This window comes from Aspergillus fischeri, genomic scaffold (assembly GCF_000149645.3).
Source record: "Aspergillus fischeri NRRL 181 1099437636261 genomic scaffold, whole genome shotgun sequence".
NCBI lineage: Eukaryota > Fungi > Ascomycota > Eurotiomycetes > Eurotiales > Aspergillaceae > Aspergillus > Aspergillus fischeri.
This window is the reverse complement of record NW_001509765.1, coordinates 90,736-114,116: the sequence shown is the minus strand read 5'-3', so window position 1 is coordinate 114,116 and position 23,381 is coordinate 90,736. Positions and strand designations below refer to the sequence as shown.

The 23,381-nt window shown below is 48.0% G+C and overlaps 10 protein-coding genes across 10 annotated transcripts; 4 read left to right on the top strand and 6 right to left on the bottom strand.

Moving 5' to 3' along the window:
* Window positions 1–176: 176 nt before the first annotated feature.
* Window positions 177–2,164, bottom strand: NFIA_028670 (FGGY-family carbohydrate kinase; the record flags this gene model as incomplete). The annotated part of the gene is made up of 3 exons (XM_001262332.1): window positions 177–1,241; window positions 1,321–1,881; window positions 1,943–2,164. The coding sequence occupies 3 exons, from the start codon at window positions 2,162–2,164 to the stop codon at window positions 177–179; spliced, it is 1,848 nt and encodes a 615-aa protein (XP_001262333.1).
* Window positions 2,165–3,318: 1,154 nt separating this feature from the next.
* Window positions 3,319–3,888, top strand: NFIA_028660 (uncharacterized protein; the record flags this gene model as incomplete). Its single annotated transcript, XM_001262331.1, has 1 exon — window positions 3,319–3,888. One exon carries the CDS (start codon window positions 3,319–3,321, stop codon window positions 3,886–3,888), a length of 570 nt encoding a protein of 189 aa, XP_001262332.1.
* Window positions 3,889–4,592: 704 nt separating this feature from the next.
* Window positions 4,593–4,847, bottom strand: NFIA_028650 (uncharacterized protein; the record flags this gene model as incomplete). Its single annotated transcript, XM_001262330.1, has 2 exons — window positions 4,593–4,741; window positions 4,811–4,847. 2 exons carry the CDS (start codon window positions 4,845–4,847, stop codon window positions 4,593–4,595), a joined length of 186 nt encoding a protein of 61 aa, XP_001262331.1.
* A 1,060-nt stretch (window positions 4,848–5,907) lies between these two features.
* NFIA_028640 (F-box domain protein) lies at window positions 5,908–7,446 on the bottom strand (the record flags this gene model as incomplete). Its single annotated transcript, XM_001262329.1, has 2 exons — window positions 5,908–6,392; window positions 6,861–7,446. 2 exons carry the CDS (start codon window positions 7,444–7,446, stop codon window positions 5,908–5,910), a joined length of 1,071 nt encoding a protein of 356 aa, XP_001262330.1.
* Window positions 7,447–8,353: 907 nt separating this feature from the next.
* ptpA (putative protein tyrosine phosphatase (Pyp1)) lies at window positions 8,354–10,643 on the bottom strand (the record flags this gene model as incomplete). The annotated part of the gene is made up of 3 exons (XM_001262328.1): window positions 8,354–8,475; window positions 8,536–9,106; window positions 9,204–10,643. 3 exons carry the CDS (start codon window positions 10,641–10,643, stop codon window positions 8,354–8,356), a joined length of 2,133 nt encoding a protein of 710 aa, XP_001262329.1.
* Window positions 10,644–12,346: 1,703 nt separating this feature from the next.
* Window positions 12,347–12,677, bottom strand: NFIA_028620 (cytochrome c oxidase assembly protein COX16; the record flags this gene model as incomplete). Its single annotated transcript, XM_001262327.1, has 2 exons — window positions 12,347–12,427; window positions 12,486–12,677. The coding sequence occupies 2 exons, from the start codon at window positions 12,675–12,677 to the stop codon at window positions 12,347–12,349; spliced, it is 273 nt and encodes a 90-aa protein (XP_001262328.1).
* A 713-nt stretch (window positions 12,678–13,390) lies between these two features.
* nic96 (linker nucleoporin NIC96) lies at window positions 13,391–16,779 on the top strand (the record flags this gene model as incomplete). The annotated part of the gene is made up of 5 exons (XM_001262326.1): window positions 13,391–13,833; window positions 13,902–14,553; window positions 14,604–15,585; window positions 15,642–16,384; window positions 16,453–16,779. 5 exons carry the CDS (start codon window positions 13,391–13,393, stop codon window positions 16,777–16,779), a joined length of 3,147 nt encoding a protein of 1,048 aa, XP_001262327.1.
* Window positions 16,780–17,431: 652 nt separating this feature from the next.
* Window positions 17,432–19,315, top strand: NFIA_028600 (RibD family protein; the record flags this gene model as incomplete). Its single annotated transcript, XM_001262325.1, has 1 exon — window positions 17,432–19,315. The coding sequence occupies one exon, from the start codon at window positions 17,432–17,434 to the stop codon at window positions 19,313–19,315; it is 1,884 nt and encodes a 627-aa protein (XP_001262326.1).
* An 817-nt stretch (window positions 19,316–20,132) lies between these two features.
* NFIA_028590 (RCC1-like domain-containing protein) lies at window positions 20,133–21,874 on the top strand (the record flags this gene model as incomplete). Its single annotated transcript, XM_001262324.1, has 2 exons — window positions 20,133–20,942; window positions 21,050–21,874. The coding sequence occupies 2 exons, from the start codon at window positions 20,133–20,135 to the stop codon at window positions 21,872–21,874; spliced, it is 1,635 nt and encodes a 544-aa protein (XP_001262325.1).
* Window positions 21,875–22,404: 530 nt separating this feature from the next.
* Window positions 22,405–23,339, bottom strand: NFIA_028580 (Chromosome segregation in meiosis protein 3; the record flags this gene model as incomplete). Its single annotated transcript, XM_001262323.1, has 3 exons — window positions 22,405–22,902; window positions 22,968–23,046; window positions 23,104–23,339. The coding sequence occupies 3 exons, from the start codon at window positions 23,337–23,339 to the stop codon at window positions 22,405–22,407; spliced, it is 813 nt and encodes a 270-aa protein (XP_001262324.1).
* Between the last annotated feature and the right edge of the window lie 42 nt (window positions 23,340–23,381).

The following is a 23,381-nucleotide window of genomic DNA, read 5'->3' as shown; positions in this document are numbered from 1 at the left end:
ATCATCTACAGAATTAGATCCTTCAGCTGTATTGTTCATGTGATGGATTGTTTTGCCTCTAATGACGCTGTGCGAGCAGAAGAACATTTAACCCGAAAGGGGAAATAAAAAGAAAGGATCTTCGCAACTACCCAAGACGCGTCCCAAGAAGAGTTTCTCGAAACGGGAGCTCAGAGTCATGTGTCACCAGTCTTCCACGAGCTCACGGTCTCATCAACCAACTTTCGATATTCGAGTTGCTTGTAGCACTGTTCTAGGAAGACCTTATACTTGACGTTGAGCAAAGCTTTCTCATTCTTGTCTTCTGTCGGCACGACCTTCTTTCCTGGTTTACTCATACGATCCATGATCTCCCACAGGTCTTCTGTTTTGCCTTCGGCGTCGGCACTCGCGGCCTTGGCTCCCAGCATTGCTGCACCATGGCAAACTGCAGCATGAATATAACGCGGGATAAGGACTGGCATGTCGCAGGCTGATGCAATGAGCCGTACTAAAACCTCATTCTGACACTGAGATCCGGACATGAAGATGGATGTGATGCTATGACCGGCTTTATTCATCGTCTCGACGATCTGCCTCGTTTGGAGTGCAATGAACTCAAGGGTTGCATAGTAATAGATCGCAAGGCCATCGACAGTTTTGTCATTGGCCATGCCGACAATAGAACCCTTCATGTTGGGGTCTGCGATGGGCGACCGGTTACCCCAGAGATCACCATAGAAGAACACATGGCGACCCAGGTACGAGACGCTGGGGGCCTTCTGTTCCTGGGCCATCTCTTTCAAATGTTCGTTCAAATATTCGTAGATATTGGTATTGTACGACTCGGCAATTGAGATCGCCTGGTTGAAGGCTGGGTGAGTCTCGATCACATACTTGAGCAACTCACCCGTGGCAGACTGTCCACCTTCCGCCATCCAATACCCAGGCTGGATCGTGTCACGGTACGGTCCCCAGACGCCAGGAACAAATACAGGGTTCGGCGACATGGCGATATGGCAAGTTGAGGTGCCCGCGACAGCAGCCAAGCGTGAGAAAGCCTGTGCCTTGTCGTTTTTGGCAACTTCAGAGCTCAGCTGTTCGTCCTCTAAATCGACTTTGGCACCAACGGTGCCTATCCACCCAGCGTATGCATCGATAACACCGCTGCCGATGGCGATACCAGGCGGCAGCCCCAGCTCGGACGCTGCTTTTTCGCACAATGTTCCGACCAATTCGCCCGCGCTAAGGTAGTCACCATTCTGAAACGAGTCAGCCTTCAAGAACGCTGAAAGTAGATCTTTTGTCTTGGGATAAGATGGGAGAAACGAAAAGGCTCACCACCCCGTTAACACCCCCCATGCGCTTGAAATTGTCCTCCATAAGATCCTCCAGACCAATTTCGGTGAGAAAATCCTCCTGCCAGCCCTTCACACTTCCGTCGACACCAACGGGCACGTATCCTTGCTTGCAGACCACGCTACAGAAGCTTCGCTTTTCATTACCGGTAGCAATATGCGTCAGAGCATCGGCCAAGTCGTAGAATTTGCACTGGTCAAATAGCTCCTTCGGCATATTGTTCTTTAGCCACAGAACCTTGGGAATTTCCATCTCGATCGACATCTTTCCTCCAACATATCGCAGCAAGTTGTGTTTGGTAGCATTGATCTTTTCCGTCTCTTCCACTGGCCGATGGTCCAGCCAGAGGATCACATTGCGGTCAGAATCGAAGTTCGGCCCGGTGACGGATACGGGCTCGTCTGTAACCGTGGAGAATACGGCCAGCGAGCATGTCGCGTCAAACCCAATTCCGCGGATAGTAGTTGGGTCGATGTTATGCTGGCTGATAGCGCGCTGAACAGACAGGCATATACATCGCCAGATATCGTTTGTGGATTGTTCCTTTGACGAACTGTCAGGCAACAGTCAAGAAGACGGAAGAAGCCCAATCGGACGTACGTACATAGTATCCCTGTTGGGGTTGCCAGAGACCAATATTCTCGGAAGCTAATCCAACAATATTGCCTTTTGCATCAATAATACAAGCGCGGGCACTACCAGTACCAACATCTATTCCGATGTAATGATCCTGGTGGATCTGAATGTCGTCTCGGGGGTCCATTGAAGCCTGTCGAGAAGGCTGCCTGGAAGGCTGCCGAGACGAACGATACGGCAGCGAAGCCATACTGGGTAGAATGTTCCCAGAAGACATAAGCAACCCGTAGCCAGGTTATGATTTTGGGAGGTTGCCTGCCCAAGCTGTGACGTCCAGCTGAGCTATATTATGTGCTATATCCAACTAGAGTGTTGCGGAGGGCTGAGCTCCGCGTTGGGGTTGTTGATCAGGACGGGGTAGTGGGGTACGTCGATCATTAAGTTACGCCGTCTAAGCCACCTAAGCATGTATCTATACCAGCAGAAGTATGAATGCTTCGAAGGCTTTTTACTAGGAGCCCTGAAGCTGAGCAGGGGTAGGAGAGAAGGAAACACAGGGTTTGAAATCATTAAACTTTCTCCTAGTAATATCAACTGCGATCCTTTTCTATGCAACGGAAGAAATGATCTAGAAATAACAATGGCAGATTGACTTCTTCATAGCACGACCAAGATAGGTATAGGAGTTTCTATGTCTCTCCAGCGTCCTTCGTTGGCGCATATATCTTTTATATATATTCAATTCTGATAACTCCACAGGTAGGCCGTAATTATTGATACCTGGAGAGTACGTAGTAGATAAGGTAAGGTATCATTATTAACGTATTATCATTATTTTCATCATAATTATGATTATATTTCCTCTCAATAATAATATGCATGGCATACCTCTCTATATTTGCAAAAAGGCGATTCCAAAATTTACTTGGACTAGCATTCAGACTGATTGTGACCATTTAAGGTAGTAGGTACTGTAGCTTAGTACTCCGTACCAGCTACCAGAACAGACATGTGGCCCGCCTTATCAGGGTTGGTACATACCTCCAGAAACGCTAAAATACCCAAGGTACCTTAAACATATGCGAAGTTAACGACATCCCATCACCTCCCCTAGTGAACACCGCCAACTACCCATTGCTTGGGAATAGAAGCACTGATTCGCATACTGGTCTTCTGAATTTATAGTGAGTATGCATGCGGCTAGAATTTCACATCATTAGATTCCTCCCTACTTGATTTATTACGCTCGATGCTGATTTTATGCTTGTCTGAATTAGGGGAATCCTCCTCGGTGCACCCTCCGATGATGCGATAAATAGATCCGCTTCACCTCAATCTTCTCTGTTTTCTCTGCAAATCCGACCAACATTTTCATATTCCTCCCCCTTACCGCCGTCTTCCAATATGCACTTCTCTCAGGTCATCCTCCCTTTCCTTTCCCTACTCTCCTCTCGGGCTTTCGCCGCATCTCCGTCCTCCGCTCAAGCTGGGTCAGCCGACATCCTGTATTGGCCGGTAGGCTCGTCTCAACCCTCGGTCCTCGCCCGCGTCTCGTACGATCCTGCGTCTTTAGCGTCAGATGTGGTAGCCTATTCTCCACCAAGGATTGCGGATCTTGAAGGCGGCCGTGATTTAGAAGCGGATGCCCAAGATCTCGTCCGCGTGGGTCTCTTCACCTTCACGCCAACCAACCCAAAACAATGGGTAGGCTCTCTTACGTCCCTCTCTTTGCTTGCAGAGAGTGAGGATCAGAAGCCAACTCTGCGACTTCATCTTGGACCCTCGGGCGAGGTCTACCACGTTTCATTGGCGGCGTCTTCATCATCCGCGGCAACATCCAGCTCAGCGGGCTTGAACATAGAACTCCTATCCAGCGAAGACGGTCCGCATCCGCATCTCAATCGGCCTGTTGTTGTCGGCCCAGATGGGAAGAATCCAGAAGAGGTCGTTGAGAAGACCTTTTTCCAGAAGTAAGTGCTCGGTCTCCTCCCTCGCATTCTTCTATGGCTCGGCAAAAGAAAGGTCTTATTCTGACAATACCTCGCATCTGCTCAGATATTGGTGGGTCTTCCTCATTATTACATTTTTGGCCATGTCAGGTAGCGCTGAAGGACAATAAATTTCACGTTTTATCCGTCCGTATATCTGTCAGTCCTCCATCTATGGCTTCGTGGACAGGAGGCAGTGTCTTCAAGTCTCACGACGCAGATCACGCAGATCCGCACGGTCGAGGTTTTCTGTCTACGCCTCTCTTCCCATTCAGGCTCTCGGGCATCCAAGGAGGCCCCAGCCGTTGCGGAGAATTGTTATTCTTCCTTTTAATATTTAGACGTAGATGCCTCATTCTCGACGCATCCATCCATGTGTTGGTTGTTCTTTATTCTATCCCATCCACCTTTCATGCAGAGCATTGTCTCGTTCTCATCGCGGCGAGTGGTTACTTTGTAAACGCCACGGAGTTGAAAATTGGTAAAGGTATGCAGTGGCAGGAACTTGTCCGCTGTAGACCAGCGTCCAATGTGTATCCGCCCATCCCAGCACCATACCGTTATCCCATGCCAAACGTTCTCTACTTCTTCTTGCACTAATCAATGGAAAATGACATTTGTTTGTTGTCATTCGCGGTATCCCGAACCAGGATCCGTCAGTACAGTAGACCGTATGATCAAGTTCTATACTTACTTGTGACTTTTAGTAAACCAGAGGATGATTGATCCATAGACATCGTTGATTATACTATCAGGGTTGGCCAAGCCTCTGACAGTGAGCTGTATGTCACTCCATTTCCGGTAGGCATTCTTGTCATACTGGTCGCGGATGAAGTCACCTATTTAGACTTAGACGTCAGTGTATGTATTATAATGATGTGAGTCAGAAAATAGGAGGTTAGACCAACCACGTCGACACGCAATAGCGCTCTGAAGAACAACCATCGTGAGTTTGATCCCATGAGAGGCTCCCGCGGGTCAAAGCATGGTCGAGCGATGCAGCTGCCACCTTTCGGACAATATAGTGGCCTGCTCGCGTTCGGAGCTTTGTATGCCCCTTAAGAAGAACACCTTCTAACACGAGTCTGTTGAGACAAGAGACAATGTGCAGTGCAACATGTCTGTTGGTCTGGAAATCTGGATATGTAAACTGCATGGCAGAGAAGACATGCAAGATTTCATAACTGATAGTTCGAACATTGATTGTGGCAGTGTAGCTGTGGTTTGGCTTTAATTTTGTGACGACTGTTTCTAAAAAACGTACGGATCTTCTGCTGTCAGTGGGCTGGACAGGATATCTGGGTTCCAAGTCAGATACTGTTAGTGATGGTGAGAAACCAGAATATTTGCTATTTATAGACAGTAACTCACTCTGGATTGGTCATCTCTCTATGCGCATCAGATCGATTTAAGTCAATTAACCTCTTTGTTTTGGGAGACGCGGCTATTAGCCCCAGTGATAGGAACCGCTCTTTCGAACGGATTCTGTCTTCCTTGATGTTCTGTTGCATTGCCTTGATTGACTGCAAGCCAGCACGCCGCTTCTTGGGTATTACAGGACCGACATCTTCGTCTGAATTGAAGTCGTCCATTGAGAGGGATGGCCGGTTTGAAAGAGAATAGAGAGAATCAATGATATGAATAGTCAAGTTACGAGCTCACAAGGCTAAGAACGTCGGATGAAACGAGGGAGGTCTTTCAAATAGAACGAAAAAACAGGACGGCGTCGATGAGATTAGAATGTAGGCTTTGAGTTAGCCGTGGGAAGTTGGGATACGCCAGATCGGGGAGATGAAGAAGTAAGGATGAGAGACAATTCCGTAGGTGTCTGTTGATCCTGATTCCCTCGCTCATGATCATCTCGTTCTAAAGGCAACTAGCCGCAAAATATACATAGTTCTGTAAAAGAGAAATTCTGGGGTATCAAAGTCACCTTCCTCGCATGTTCATCAGTAAACGAAATTTCAGGCCTCCGCCTATTTCTTCACTTCAATCTTCTCCCCTCTTAGAAAGTCAGCCGTTGAGTGATTCTCTGCCCTTTACCCAACGGGCCAAGGTCCCAGTACATCACGCCCCGATCGGTAATAGCTATCAGTTCGTCTTCTTGATGCGTGAAGCCGAGGTTGAAGCACACGGCATCCAGCGGGAGAACAATCGGTTGTAGTTCGATCATCCCTGAACTTGTTGATCGAAAGTATGTAGGGTAAAATCCATTCGCATTTTCTTCGATAAGTGCATCTGGCTCAAGAGCCCACACATAAATCACGTTCCAATTTGCGACAGCAAGGCGAGTACCACGATCCGACGCGGCAATTTTACAACCAAGAGAATTTGTGGGATTCCGGAATCCCCATAGCCGAGCAACTATTGTCCATTGCGAAAATCGTCGCCCACGGTCGAGGTTCAAGACATGCCCACAGTTCTGAGCTTGACATCGAGCTTCGGATTTCAATAGGCACGCGACAGTCCAGTTCTCCTTCCGATGGGTCGCTATACCGAAGGAAAGGTACTGCCAATGGCACATTTCAGCATTATTCTCATTCCGCCTCGCATGTGTACCGAAGAAGGGTATCGCAATCGAAAAGAGAAGGCTCAAAGTGTCCGAGAATTGCACCATGCACGCATTCTGATATAGAGTTGGCTGTGGGTCCACGAGGGGGTGCGCACTTATACTCTGAATTCTCTGAAAGGAACCATATAACGTTTGAGCGCGGTGATAATAGAGTAACTGGGTTGATCTGTCATTGAAGGAAATGTCGATGGCAGGACCATTATCATAAGGGCTGGACAGACCCTCTTGACGATACCTGGTGCTACTCTGTCGCTGTCTATTCCCGTCGATAAGTGTGATAGCATTGTAATTGCAATCTATACTTGCATCAGATGATGACCAATGACAAGACTGTCCTTGTATTTAGAGCACCGGGTGAACCTGGACAGCAGAGAAGCGTAACGTACCAATTACTCCAGGAGTGTTGCTGCTCGACTGTTTTGGAGTGTTGTACAGAACAACCTCATAATCGTCGCTTTCACGGAAGTGCTGCCAAGAGATTGCAAAGGTGCTCTCTCCGGCAGCAGCAAGAGCCAGAGGGTCATACTCCGCATGGTCTGGAAAGGCACACACACGAATGGGCTCATTGAGTGTCTGAAGCGAGTGACGCGCCATACAGACACTAACACGAGGACCAGACCGTACTGCATGTCTCACGAACGGATGTGTGGCGCCAAAACCGTCTTCGTCTATCGCTGGCACCAGACGATAAAGAACGTTAACGCCTCCTTCTCTGTCAAATGCTGTTTTGAGCACCTCTATCCTTCCTGGTTGATCCTCAGATGATCTCAGCTGGGCCTTCAGGTGCAGCTTCCCGTCCTTGGCCTGGAAAACATAAGCATCCTGCCGACCTTTCAGAACGAGAGCGATGTCTCGGTCACCATGAGAAGCTAGCGAAGATGCTCGAGCATCGAGCGCAAAATGCTCAAAGCAGAATGTTGTACATTTCGCGGAAAACTGTGCACCATATAGCTGCTGGAACGAGCGCTTCATGAGCAGCTGAAAAAGTTGCCTGGTCTTGAGACTGTGTGTGTCTACCTTCAAGCCGGGTGTTTTATGCAGATGATGCAAAATCACTTCCCGGCTACTGGATGCAATCTCATACAGGGCTCGACAGGACAATGCCACCTGTAGAAAGGAAGGCGTAGTCGAACTTTGAAGGACGAGCTGGATTAGCTCCGGTGGAAGATCGAGCAACATGGCTCAGAGCTTGGCTGGTGTTTAGATGGAACAACTGTGACAGAAGTTGGAGGAAGCTGCTAGCAATTGTCTCGTGGGAAACGAAATCATAGTTCATCAGCCTTGCATCACTGCCATATCATTTATAGGTCCCGGAAAATGAGAGGCTCTGAGTGGGGGCTGCCTTGATCCCATAGTTCTTAGTATCACCGCCCGCCATTGTTGCCTGTTTGCGAATCTTTCAAGAATAACATACGTTTTCGTCCTCAGGCAGCACTTTAGGCATCAGAGCCCTGAGGTATATTCAGAACATATCTAGCAGTGATATGTGCAGTAAGTGGGCTTAATGTTCCCTTATTTGTCTACCGAGAACTAAAGCCATCAAGTCCATCTCCCCTACTTGAGTTATCTTCATTGCGACTCTAGCCCAGAGCACAATCCATACATATCCCCGCTGATATCTCTAGATATATGCAAGCCAACCCATTCTCTGCCTGAGAACGACCGGAAAACGAGTTTATGGAAACGGGAAAAGAATCCAGACGAAAATATGTTCTTCTGCTTGCACTGCATCATATATAACTTTCTAGGATCCAAGTAGCGTATATAATAGAACATGTGTGACAGATTGTGAATGAGATATCTCTCTCAGTCACCTGTAGAGCCAAGTAGCTTCAATGCTTGCTGCAGATGCTAGTTATAGCAATGGAAAGCGCATGAGTCAAGGATTTTCACATCCTTCGTCCATTTGAACGACCATCCACTCTAATACACTTTCATAGCATAAGACAAACTGGCTCAAATTTTGTATCATGCTAGGTCGCTGAGTTCGAAAGTCGGCGACTGTCTTTGCAATAAGGTCCAGGTTATCGTTATAAATCCACCCAGTATCAGGCCGTTCACTGATTCCTTGAGACTCGGTCTTTCGTGCAGTGCGCTGCCGTTTTAGCATGTCCAGAACACTATCCACTGTACAGAAGGTACCAGTACGGCCGCATCCCGCACTGCAATGCACCAATACAGGTCGATGTTCGGTTGGCATTGCCTCGCGATCGTCAAAGCACGTATTACTTGTTGCCCGTATGACTGCGTTGCATTCATCGACTAGCTGAAGGAGATGTGATGGTTGCGAGGTAGTACCAAAATCCGGCCAATAGGGATATTGCAGCTGGGTAACTTCTCGCAGTGGTTGAAATGGGAAAGCCGAGTGTGACAAGCCGAAATGTCTGACGATAATGCATGGATCGCTGGGCTCTTCGCTAGGATCCGACAATGACATGGTCGACTGACGCTGGTTCTGGTGGGACCCTGACGCTTTCATAGGAATGCGTCGCTCAGAAAAGCTATTGACTCGAAAAGGCCCATAATTCCCTGACTCCCAATACCGGTGACATTTAACTTGGCCTCTTTCAATTTCTGCCGTGAGAGAAACGACGAGTCGAACATCTTGCTCCCAGATCACACGCCAAAAGTCCTATGTCTCCATCAGCCTGGTTGTCTCAATCTTGCCGCGGGCAATCTTCACTTGAAGGTGTAGATAGGAAGGACGTCAATCGATAAAATGAACTTACATCAAATGTTTCGGGCACGGGAGCTTGCGTTGCTATGTAGCGCTTATTGCTGTATTCAGCCTTCATGTAATTCGCGTTCACATAATCACAACCTCCTGATGGAACATCCTGCAATCGAACCCTGGAATGATCGAAGGGATAGATATTATTATATCTGTTCTTATTGCCCTTCTCGATCCCTGCAACTCGATACTTCTTCGACGGAGCTTCCGCAGACGTAGAAACTCCGGTCATTTCATATGATAGAGCTTGTTTCATACGGTCTAATTCTTTCTTCTCGAGCTCCAGGAACTTCTCTGAAACCTTCTGACCTCCATCTTCAACGTCGGAGGCGTCACAAAGCCATCGTGGAAGCAATCGTCTTTTGGAGTCTGTAAAATTCTGTGGAAGCTGGAGCGGAATCTGACCAACACCGCCCATAAGATCCATATGCTGGCGAATATTTCCAAAGAAGGGAATGGCGGCAGAGGAAGACTCCGGCAAAGCACAGCCACCAGCAATAGGCGCAAAAGAAGGAAGGCTAATCTGCATCGAATTAGGCTTCCTTGAAGATACTCCAGGGTTCGATGATTCGGGCTGCTGAACAAGCGCATTAAACTGATTATAGAAGACCTTGAACCCACCCCGAAGGATCGAACCTTCGCCATTCCATCCCTCAGCCGTAAACTTGTTCAACATATTGATCATTGGCGCCGCATCTTTCATGTCAAGTGTAGCAGCGTCATAAACGATGATGTAGCGGCATTGTTTCCATCTCGAGAACGATCTCCGGTCAATGTCGCTCGTGAAGGTGTTGGCCAACTTCCGCGTGTCAAAGGAAGCCCGTTTGAGGAGCGTTGTAGGGATACAGAGGTTTAGCGATCCCTTGATGTGTCCCCTGGCATAATGTGCATAAGGCCGCACATCTAGTAACAAAACATCGTTTCCACAAGTCTCCAATAATTCTGCACATTGCTCACATGACATGATATTGACAGTAGTCGGGGCCAGGCTCCCCGAGAAAGTGTTGTCATAAGTGGCCATTGAATCCTTTTGTTTCGAATCCCCGCTCAATGACGTTCTATGCAAACCCGCGTCATTCGCAGAGCGAGCCGAAGACAGATCTACCGATCCTCTCGCAATTTCTGGGTCAATTAAGTCCGCATTGCGGCTCAAGTGCAAATTTTGAATCCATGATGGATGTCGATGGTTCTTGGCATTGGTCGCTTCTCTCGCAACCGTTCTGTCACGCGAGTCCTCAACCTTGATGGTGAAATAGCTAGGGCTCGGTTGCTCAAAAAAGGCATTTTGCAGGCCGTCGCCACTTTTGGTGGGAGGCGAATTGGTATCTCGCAGTGACAAGAGAGACGCTGGACTTGAAAGACCATTTAACTGCAGGCTTTGTGACTCCTGAGTCCACGGGGACGAAGGTGATTGTCTCTGGTCGGCCGTAGTGGACATGTTGATAGCCAAAGCTAGAATGCCTGCTGGTTAATCTCTGAATACCGGCAGTCCCACAATCAAGCGCGATGTCCTTGTGCCATCTCGAAATGCCGCAATAAGCAAGACACCGGCTTCCGCAAGGACAGTTTCTTTTCAGAAAGATGTCAGTATTAATTCGAGTATTTGATCTAAGCACGGATCATTATTTCCTCAGACCCGAATCTCGTCGATGAATGATGGCAGGTCAGGAGTAAAGTAAAGCTCGTTCCAATTCGGCGCCACAGAGGTGTTGATATCAAGAAGCGTTCTGTTCAGGAGAGGTAATGAGTGAGATGGAAGAGCAAAGCACCAGAGGGGGGCAATGTAATGTATTAAAATCTCCCCAAAAAAACTCCAATAGATTATAAAAAAATTCCGTCGTCGAGATTTTGAGAAACGGGATTGGGGGTTCTTCGAGATGGGCAGATTGGAGTCTAGCCATACACTTGTTTGACCTGGTTATAAGACTCGCATGAGAGAAATCAATATGTGACGAAACACCAGACTCGGCACATAAGTCTCTAATAATGGCAGCTAAGGCTAAAACGCGTACAGAAGAATTGGTCTTAGTCGATTATCACCAGTTTACCATCATGAATGCAACTGGTATAAGGAGGTGAACAGCAGACCGACATGGAAATAGCGAATGGAGTTTGAGAAACTCGGCAGAGAAAAGATGTTCCCTTGGTATGACGTTATGGGTGGGGACAGTCGTCAAGCGGCAAATATGCAGAAAATCCATGCAGTGAGACTGAACGGCCGTTCTGGATCTTTGACGAGCCCCCTCAGAAACCTGGAAGAATGCTGTGGCAACTCTGGCAAGGCATCATCAGGCTTTTAAAAGGGGGGTTTCTAATCAGAAAGGAGAACACCTGAGAATCATGTTATTGTTGTTCAGCGACAGAGCCGTGACACAAATAGCATCTGACAGAAGTATTACCACTTACAGTTTTGTGTTACTGCAACATGATTTATGCAAGGTAACTAACAGGTATGATATAATATAACTAGTACTTCTGGTAGTAGTCAGCCCTGGGTGCATTGTCAGTCACCTGCCAGGCTAATATCATTATATGTTTATTGGTTACTCATGTGTGCTAATCTAGTCTGACTGTCTGAGTGATGTCCAGAAGACCTATATATGCATAACTTTACTCACTAACCTACGTCTAGAAGCGGCTAACATCTTAATATATAAAGTAATTGCATGTTTAATCCGTATTAGAGGACATCATGCTGATTTCTACGCCGCCGTGTACACTATCATTTGATTATACTAGTAAAGAATACCCCTCGATTTAGTATAGAAGGGTAGAATATCATAATGAGCACTTTGTGATATGGCACTTTATCCATGATTCAAAGAGACTAGGCATGAAATGGAGGTCTAAGGATACAATAGCAATAAGGCGATTTAGCTTGCTTAGCTCAAGTTCTAAGATGAACGAATATACTTTAATGGGTTGGATTAGCTTCTAGACATATCAGACATGCGAGAGTTAGAAAAGATATGAGGCCTCTCACCAGGATGAAAATTAGGTTTTGAATTCATGTCATCATCAGATGTGGTTCCCTTGTGGCTGCCACAGCCAACATAAGCCTGGGGTAGACAAAAATAACCTGCTGGAAACCTGTAAGAGTAGCGCCTGTATTTGAAAGGCGTTGTTCAGCTATTAAGAAGCTTAAAGTTTCCCATCGGGTTCCCCCTTGAACCTCTGGACTCGTTTTTGTTCCCAATTATCCAGGTCTTTGGCCATGAGCCGCTTGAACAGATGTTAATGATAGCCTTAGAACAAGCTCATCTGAATTAGGTCAACTCACATAATATTCCTCCCTCTCATCTCCAAGGACTCTTCTGCGTGGATTTCTCCTGATTCCCTCTTCCCCATCTGCCCCTTTGAGCCCCAACTCCATAGCTTCCTCTTGTGTGAGTTGCTTCACTTTTCGGTCATATCTTTCATATCTTAAAGCGGCGGCTGGAGTCAAGGCGAAAGACCCCGCAACAATGATCATGATGAATGGAAGACCAAAGAGCAGAAAAGGATGCTTCGGTAGGCTTCCTCTATATGCTGCGCCGATCCGTTCTCCCAGCGACAATGAGGCTGTTGTCGCACGCCGGAATGTTTTTGCCTGAAAAACAGGCATATTGAACGCTGACCACTGTGTTTTCACTTAATCAAACCTTTAGTCCAAGCGCGGCACTTTGCGCGTGGGTACTCAAGAGGATGAAGAAATACGGAGTATTGTTTCCCTTAATTATCCTCTGTAAATCTCATAGTGTTGAGAAGAGTATCTACCGGATAGAGGTAATAAAGTTCAGATCTAAGCAACCGGTGAAACATTAATTCCGACATGGCTTGTTGCGCAGCAAATAAGCCATTTTCACTATATTTACGGAGTATGGTAACTACAATATTTTGTACAGTTGGTAAACACAAACTGCTCTAGCAGTTGGAAAGACCAGCAAGCAGATGTAAGGTCTTATTCTGCTAGTTCCTTGTTATTTACATTGTTCCTTTTCATCTACTTCTGTTCCACACATTTTTATGAGTCTGCGAGCTTCCCACATTCATATACTTTCCAGTGCCAATTACCTGCTCTAACCCTTGGTAGAGATCGCCCGAATTGAATGAGCACCGTTTGTGGCTCAGTCTGTTCTTGTCGAAAATATCAAGCTCATTCACCGTCGCGTATCCGAGACCAAGCCAGCGCGGCACATTGCTTCGATGTCTGCAACAAACCTTGGCTCCTTATTTGGAGCTGGTGGCCTAGGAACCGCAACTCAACCGGCGAGCTCAGCTTCGGCTGCCAATTTAACGAGTATTTTTGGGACTCCTTCCACAACTCAAGCTGCATCGAATGCTTCGCTCTTTGGTAATCAGCCGCCAACCCAGCAACAGCCCCTTCAGTCCTCGATCTTTGGACATGATCAAGCACAGATGAGTTCAGGACAATCCTCACGACCCTCTGGCCAAACTACTCAGCCCGCATTTTTCAACAGCCTCCTAGAGCGCGGCAAAAAGAGACCAATTGCTTCAGTTGGCCAAGGCAGCAATTTCGAAGAGTTACCGAGCCTTCAACTAGGCCTCGATGACATTCGGAGGAAAGCAAGAGAACTCGGCAGTAGAGGATTGAACGACCCCCTGCATCCTGCTTCGACCAGTAAAGCGTAAGCTTTGCCTTTGCCTGGCGTTGGGTTATGATTTGGATTATTCCGCTGATCTCTATCTTCTATAGCCACTATCTTCTTGCCGCATCGGGCGTGTCGCCTGGACATGCTTTACGGGGCCTCAAAGCACTAGATCCCCAGGCTTCAATAGGTCTCCCTCCAAAGGAACAGGAGGTTTTTGACCCCGACAACCAGAAATTCTTGAGAAGCATACAACAGCGTGGGCGTAAAGTGATGATTGCCGAAAGTCTTGCTCGAGCTCAGAGAGACTTTGATACATTCCTGGAGGAGAAGGTGGATTTAGACTGGGAGGATCAGCGCCAGAAAATCTTTCAGCACTTTGGACTGGCACATAAGGATGGCACTGTTGGCGACATGAGAAATTCATTCGGTCGCTCAACGAGACCTTCTAGACTAACAGGTTCTTTGCCGTCCCACGAAGCTGCGGGCGTCTCCCGGCGGAGCGTTTTCGGACGTTCCGGCCTGGGAAAGTCAGTCATAGGCAATCCTGGAACTGGGAGAGCAAGTCATCATCTTTTCGAGGATTCCCTGGAACGCAGCGATGCATCTGGAACTCACTCCCCGGATCTTCGATTTTTGCGCGAAAAAATGGGTCATTACGCGGACAAAGTTCAGCTGTTAAATTCCGCCCGGATTCAAGGGCGAGTGTTTTCGCTTCTTCATGAATTTTCTGAAGTGGAGCGACATGCTGGTGGTGATGTAAGTTACGGTGATACAGCCATGATCGCAAGGTCGACTAATTGTATTAGGTACCTTGCCAGCTTTTTGATGCGTACCGAGCTTTGATCAGTATCGTCAAAGAGCCCCCGAGCACCACCAGTCCCTCGGATCCTAGTATGGTGAGAGAACGACAGTTCTCTGAGGATTATCTGGATGAGACACCAAACTCACGCCGGACAACGAACCTCAAAAAACGCATAGTCGAGGGCTCTCGTTCCTTCCTAGAGAAAGTATTTTACAACGAAGTCGAGAATATGATCGCAAAGAATCCTCGAGAAGCGCAACTTGGAGGAATTCCGACGGTTATCAACAAAATTCGAGCCTATATTCGCTTGAGGGCGGCAAGGAAAGACCTTGCACCAGACGGAACGGAGCTACAGATGGTCGGGCAGGATTATTGCTGGATTTTGATATTCTATCTTCTTCGGTGCGGATTCATCACCGAAGCGGCTGAATATGTTAGCCAAGATCCTGGCTTCCGGTCCCTTGATCACAAATTCGTGACATATATGACGACTTATGCACAGAGCAGACGGCTACCGCGAGATTTGCAGCAAAAGATCAATGGTGAATATCAACAGCGTTCACGCAATGCCCCTGATAACACGGTTGATCCGTATCGCATGGCTTGCTACAAGATCATTGGCCGGTGCGACCTGGCCCGTAGGCGCTTGGAGGGCATAAATCAGAGTGTGGAAGATTGGATGTGGCTTCAATTCAGTCTGGCCAGAGAAGATGACCGTGCTGAAGAAATCGCTGGGGATGTTTTTGGCCTCGAGGATATCCAGACGGATATCGCCGAGATCGGTCAGCGCATTTTTGGCAAGGGCCAGGAGGCATCCGGTGGTTACGGCATTTTCTTTCTACTGCAGATCTTAGGAGGGATGTTCGAACAGGCAGTTTCATACCTCGGCTCTTATGCGCCAGTCAGTGCGGTGCATTTCGCAATCGCCTTGGCGTACTATGGTCTGCTACGTGTGTCAGACTTCTACACATCTGCGGAAGAAATTTGTAAGCATTTCTTCCCAAGCTTCATACTTCCCTGTGACGTCTACTGACAAAATTAGTATCATTTACTGTGAAACAATATCCCCAGATCAATTTCGGACATCTCATCACCCAGTACACAAGGGAGTTTCGTACTGGATATGTTGAGGCAGCGATCGATTACTTTTGCTTGCTCTGTCTTAACGCCGACCTCCCAGGTTCACTGGGCAAATCTCAAGCATCCGTGTGTCACGAAGCATTGCGGGAATTTGTTCTAGAGACGAGGGATTTTGCCAAATTACTTGGTGATATCCGCTCGGACGGGACTCGAATTAAGGGCTTGATTGAGCAGCGCATGAGCTTGATCAAATTGGTCGATCAAGAAGAATTTCTGAAAACCATAACAATACAAGCTGCTGCGATCGCGGATGACAAGGGGCTGGTAACGGATGCGGTCCTCTTGTATCACCTTGCTGAGGATTACGACCGCGTAATCGACATCATCAACCGAGCACTTTCGGATGCTGTAGCAATGGAGTTAGGGAGCCCCGGTTTGAAGCTGCAGCCGTTGCGGCCACGAACTGATCTTCAACAGCATGCCAATGATGAACATGAAGAGGCCGCGGAACCTGGAAGTAGCCTAAGTCTTACAGCGGTGGATGATCCGGTGGTTCTGGCGAAGAATATGATTGGCCTCTACAATACGAACGCTCTTTATTACCAACGAATCCGTCAGATCAATCGCGATGCCTGCGGTTTATTGCTTAGAATGATGGAGGCGAAGGGAGAAGTTGAAGCAGGCCAATGGACGCCGGCTCTGGATGTAAGTCTCACCCCTTTTCACTTCCACACCTCGTCCTCGTTCTCTTCCACTGATTAACTCTCCCTCAGGCTATCAATGAACTGAACATCTTACCCTTGCGTGCCAGAGGCTCGGTTTCCTTCATTCGAAGTGCTGCTCAAGCTTTCTCGTCTTTCCCTCCAATCATTGCACGTAACGTGGGGCATGTGATAATGTGGAGTATCACTTGCATTGGCCATGAAAGGGCAAGGTTGAGTTCTGGAGTATATGAGAACGAGACCAGGCAAGGCCTAGCTGATGAATTACTCGTCATGGCCAAGGATCTGATGATCTTCTCCGGCATGGTCAAGTACAAATTACCGCCGAGAGTCTATGAGACTCTTGCTCGCGCCGGAGCGGATATCGGGGCTTACTAGTGGTATCATCTAGAGTATCTGGCTAGGTAGTCGGCGTATCAGACCTCAGAATTCAGGTATGCAAAATCAAAGAACGCTGCTTGTGAAGAACCAACTGCCTGAATTCCATTAGTTGCTACTGCGTAGCAGCATCTTGCTCAGTTTGGCGAGCCAAAGACCAGATAAGGTATCTCAGGCTATACTTCCTCTCTTCATGGCGTTCTCTACTCTCACTCTAGCCCGCCTCAACTTTCTATCTCATTCCCTCCCTGGAACTCAGTATTAGCCGGTGCTCTGAAATTGGCGTGAGCCGGGCGCAGATACAAAGGCCTGCTTAATCCGGCAATCACTCTTCCAAGCAACTTGAGACCTAATTCTTTAGTAATCGAAGACGGTTCCCGCGTCTGAGCCCGAGACAGAACATGCGAAATCTAGGTGCATTTATACTGTCCGCCAAAAATAGAGAAGAACATATCTGCACCTCGGTATTACTAGGTATTACCTATTCTGTATTCCGTACTTCATACAAGCTAGATACTCTGTACGGAGTACTGATGGCACTACAAATAAACTGATAAACAGATAAGATTGCGGCTTTGGGTGTGGGGCCATCCGTACATGTAACTTGCTACAGCATTGAGCTGCAACCTAGCTTCGACACTGCTCACTCGACATGGATCATGACCACTCCGATGCCTCTGACTCAAGCTCGAAGCCAATACAATCTGATCAAGAAACGGGAATCTTGCACAACAATGAAAATGTGTCTCGGCCAATCCCCAGATTGGGACCTGGACTGATTGGAAGTGCGGGAAAAGAAGGCCACAGCAGCACTGCGCACCATGACACGGCTTCTGGAAGTCAACCGCAGCACTATCACGCTGGGAATTCCATAGGAAAATCTCCAGGATTAACAGGTTTTGGTAATACAGAAACCGGTGTGGCTTCACAAAGTGATATCGTTGAACAAGTGAATAACAATGATGTGTCTATTTCCTCCAGTACCAACCAAGGCACCTTGTCAAGCGATAGCCTTATCGACAATCCTCCCAATCTTGCAAGGATACGACAAGTCATGTTTGAGTGCAAAGAACCTATTGAAATCAGCCTTGAGGAGTTCGAGACATATTGGCCTTTCATTGATAATGTCTGGGTGAAGCAACGGTCGAACTCCAGCAAAGAGGGACATTGCACCACAGACTATTACATGTGCCGTCTACGACGTCCAACCCATCGCACGTCAGAGACACGTCCATTGCCAGAGGGCAAACGTCCCCGCAAGAAACGCGTTCGAGAAGGTGGCATGTGCAATTTCCAAATCAAGGTGGTTCGGTTTGAAGGCGCCTATTCCACTGTCACTATTGCGCGGACACCCGGTAGCAGCCACGTACACTCCCATGATCTTGACTATATAGACAAAGTAAAGCGGAACTCGGGGCTCATGGAGTTTGCGCGAAAGGAGGCGGTCAAGGGCTACCTGCCTTCTTCTATTTACACGAAATTTCAAGAGGAACCTGAAAAATTGATTGAAGCCGGAGGTAAATTTTGTACAGTCACGGATGTCCGCAATGTCTCAGCAAAATGGCGCATCCAAAATCCAGAAGTCAAACTTGTGCCGCACGAAGGTTACACCTATCAAAAAGGGCACGGGATCGTGAGAGCTCGGAGTACTAGCGACACAAACCAGCCAAAAATCGCTAGAAAGCCACCGAACCTAACAGGCCCGTCCCCTCTACCGCCAGATACATTGTCATTTCCTCAATTTCCGTTGGAATTTCTTGACTCTTACCTTCCGAGACTCGACGAGAAGCGCGAATTGCCTCATGTCACTTTGTCATATGCATCATCAATGGATTCCAAGATATCACTTCTCCCAGGAATGCAGACAGTGCTCTCGGGACCGGAAGCCAAGCTGATGACGCATTATTTAAGGTCACGCCACGACGCGATACTCATCGGAGTGGGCACTGTTTTAGCTGACAACCCCGGACTAAACTGCAGATTAGAAGGTGCAGGCGGTTTTGGGGGCCTTGGGAGAATGTGGCAACCGCGGCCTGTGGTGATCGATCCGACAGGACGATGGCCAGTCCATCCTGAGTGCAGGATGCTTCGCACTGCAGTCGAGGGCAAAGGGAAAGCTCCGTGGGTCATCGTGTCCCCTGGAGCCCAGATCCATCCGCAGAAGTTGATGATGTTGAAAGGCTACGGAGGGGACTTTCTGCGTATAGTCGAATATAACCAGAACTGGCGGTTGCGCTGGGAAGCTATTCTACGCGCATTGGCATCCGAGGGCATCAAGAGTGTTATGATCGAAGGCGGTGGGACAGTTCTGAGCGAACTCTTGAATCCCGAGTACACCCAATTCATTGACTCTATTATTGTCACCGTTGCTCCAACATACCTGGGTCGTGGCGGGGTGGGAGTGAGCCCTGATTCAAAGCGAGATGAGCAAGGTAAACCGAATGCCGCTCTCAATCCAAGGGAGATAAAATGGGTACCGCTAGGCCAGAACGTCATAATGTGTGGGAAAATTCGTGCTGCTCCATCTGATGGCTAAAGTCCAATCGCCTGCCTCAGTTTAGCGATGAGCAGCATCATGAGATCCCTGGGGGGGGCGCTGTGTCCTACTGTGCTTACCATTGCACAAGTGGACGCTAATTAGCATTGTTATAATGCAGGCATTAATGATGGTAACGATAGTCATGAATAACCCTGCTAGGTAATAATAGGAACATAGAGAAACAAGTGGGATTTTAAATTTGTGGCAGAACGAACAGTTTCTGGGCTAGATTCAACATCATATCTTTGTGTATTGAGCACTTGAATGAGTTGATCTCCCGCTATAGTTGGCTTCAAAGGACTAATAATAGTGACTAGTTAACTGGAAAGGCTCCATAGAATAGCCCTGCCGACAGTTTACTATGTGTGAATAAGGATGCCTATTATTCTAGTTTCTCAATTCAGTATTCATGGGTATTGTTGTCTGCTTTGAGATGGATCTTTAAAAATTAGAATGTCCCTTGAATGGGAAGATAAAATGTATGCGCTGCTAAGCCTATCAATAGGTAGTACAATACCACGGAGTACTCTGTACCCGCACATGTTTCCTCCAATGAAAATACCTGAACAATGACAGTCCGATCAACAACACAACAACAACAATAAAAAAGCACTAGTCAAGAATCCTAAGATAGCCTTCTACTCTTCTGTGGCGCCAGCCTTCTACAAATCTTCTACTCTTCTCCCTTTCTCTGTCTTTCTCTTCCTTCATTCTGATCTGCTCCCAGATTATCCTGTTTGTGAGTCTGAACTGTACTCTGTACACTATCCCAATCCCTTTCCGCTTGAAAAGGTACTCTGCCATTCCATAAAAAATGCCTCCCAAAAAAAGCGCGTCCAAGGCCGCCGCAAAGCCTTCGACGTCCACAACCAAGACTACCACTACCAAGAAAACTACTGTTGCGAAAACTGCAAACAAAGGTCAGCCTGCGAAAGCTACTGCGGCTTCTCAGCTTAAGGCAACCTCGAAGAAACAATCTCAAGCCATTGATGCATCTGCAAAGTCGCGCAAATCTAAGGCCACTAGTGCCAGTGCGGCAGCTGCTACCAAGAAGCGCAAGGCTGAAGAAGTCGATAAAGAGCCCGATGTCAAGACTAAAAAAGCGCGTGTTACTCAGCCTCCGGTCAAGAAGCCGAAACCGAAGGTGGTCATCAATCATGCGCCCACTGTACGACTGAACGTCTATGTCTGTGGTGAAGGTAGCTCAGGCGAACTCGGGCTCGGCGCGGCGAAGAATGCGGTCGATGTGAAGAGACCGCGCCTTAATCCCCACTTGCCAGCGGACCGGGTGGGTGTGGTGCAGGTAGCTGTCGGCGGCATGCACTGCGTCGCCCTTACGCATGACAACAAAATCCTTACTTGGGGCGTCAACGATCAAGGAGCTCTTGGGCGCGACACTACGTGGGAGGGTGGTTATAAGGACATCGATGACAACAAAAGTGATATGGACTCGGACTCGGACTCGGATGATGACAGCGGTCTCAATCCCTATGAAGCAACTCCCACTGCCATTTCGTCCGACAAATTTCCTCCTGAGACCGTCTTTGTCGAAGTCGCTGCCGGTGACAGCTCTAGCTTCGCTCTCACTGACGATGGCCAGGTCTATGGCTGGGGAACTTTCCGAGTAAGTTACACGCGGCATCTTCTTCCTACTAATTTCTTTTTCTGTTCTTTCCTCTCTCCCTTCTGTGAGGGTGTCGCCTCAACGATGCGCTAACAGGGTCTCTCCAGAGCAACGACGGTATTTTAGGCTTTGATGCCGAACACAAAGTTCAGCCGACTCCCACGCTGATTCCGTCCCTCAAGAAGATTAAGCACCTTGCATGTGGTGATAACCACGTCCTCGCTTTGGATGAGAAGGGTGCGGTATTCTCCTGGGGATCCGGTCAACAAAATCAATTGGGCCGCCGCATCATCGAGCGCAACAGGTTGAACGGCCTCCAGCCGCGTGAATTTGGCCTACCAAAGAATATCGTCCATGTCAGCTGTGGTGCCTTTCATTCCTTCGCCGTCGACGCGACTGGGAAGGTCTATGCATGGGGCTTGAATAGCTTTGGTGAAACGGGTATTCGCGAGGGAGCTGGTGACGACGAGGCTGCCATTATTCACCCAACTGTCGTGGATTCACTTTCTGGGAAGAATATCGTCCAACTATGTGGTGGTGCCCATCACTCGCTTGCTGTTTCCAAGGATGGTCAATGTCTTGTGTGGGGACGCCTCGATGGCTTTCAGACAGGCCTGAAGATCGATACTCTTCCAGATGATGCTGTTGTGAAGGACGAACGTGGACGGCCGAGGATCTTAATCGAGCCGACTCCTGTTCCCGGTATCAAAGCAACTGTCGTTGCGGCTGGCTCTGATCATTCAATTGCCATCGACGTCGACGGTCGCGCCTGGTCGTGGGGCTTTTCAGCAACTTACCAAACAGGCCAGGGCACTCAGGATGATATCGAGGTTGCGACAGTGGTGGAGAATACTGCTGTAAGGGGTAAGAAGCTGAATTGGGCTGGTGCTGGTGGACAGTTCTCCGTCCTCACCGAACCAGCAACGGTGTAAAGACTACCACCCATCGAGCATTTTCTTCCTCGTTTCCTGTTTTCATCCGAAACTGCTCAAGTTCGGCATGTTGGGCGCAATGCTAGATGAATCCTGGGTTCTAGTCCACCATACACCACGCCATCTTTACTAATGTCGGCTCTATGCGAACTTATCTAAGATCGCCTCTGTACTTTATCTGCACCAATTTGATTGTCGGTACTGTTTTGTCAACGTCACCACACACAGACCTTTTGTTTCGGAGTAAACTCATAGCCCATGCAAGTACCCTGTAGAAGGAATATTGAAAGGCATCAGATAGATCCCCTGAGCAGCTATGGCTCGTCGCCAGCTATTGAGGAATATCATGGTGAATGCAAGTTGTACTAGGAATTTGGAGACTTAGACTCTTTGATAAGTCAGCTCTGTAACTTCATCCCTGATACTACGATGGGAGGGAAGTCCTTGCCGGTAATCATTCTAAGTCATGCAATTATTTCTTCGAACCTTCCTGTTCAAAGGGGCTTTCGATAACATGTTGGCCATTGGCTTCAGGCAGAGGCATTGTTCATCAGGAGTAGCTCTTGTTCTTTTAAAAGTGCATCCAATTCATCGTCGTCGGGTGCTCCCCGGTTATCGGGCTGCTGCGCGGCATCATCGTCTTCTGTCATAAAGAGCCCCTCATCTAATCCGCGTTGTCGCGAAGAAATCAAAGTGTCTTCAATATGCATCCCCTCTGCATCAGACGTATGGTCACCAGCAATATCCCCTCTCGATCGTTTTGTATCCGCCATGTTGAGACCATCAAATGCTACAACAGGATCATCGGACCGACTTCCTGATGATTCGGAGGCTTGCAGGGCATCGTTATGATTTTCTGACGTGACCTTTGGCTTCTCCTCGTCTATCCATTCCTTTCGCATCGCCTGTAAGCGTTTGGAGTGGCCGAGTCGCTCAATTATGGCAAGACCATCCGCGAACTTTGCACGGGGGAATAAGTCGTCAAGCCACAATTGGTAGAAGTTCAACAAGCGTGCTGCGTCGGAGAACTATAACATTAATGCGAGTTAGAAATGCAACACGAACAGAAATGGGCGTTCTCTGCTTCGCCCACCTCATGCCCTTTCCCTTTGAATCTCAATTTCTTTTTGGCTGTGCGGCGCAACTTTGGAATACCAGGCTGTGACAGTAGGCTTGCGGCGAATAGATTCAGTATTTATACCAGTATTGAGCCTAACAAATCAACCTACCGACTTTCATCCAGCTTTGCAACAGGTTGCCGCTTTTTGGTCACTTTGACCTCTTCGTCTAGACCTAAACCGAGTCCTGATTCATCTCGTGCAGAAGACTGCATGGGTGCGCCATTATTTGGCATATTCGGCGTCTCTTGCCACAGCTCATCCAAGCCGAAGTCATAATCAAAAAGATCGTCTGCACGTTTTGGTGATGCTGGTCGATCGTCTTGTAGTGTGCCTTCAATCTCCATGACTCCAGATCTGTACTTTCGACCAAGACAGAAGATATGACG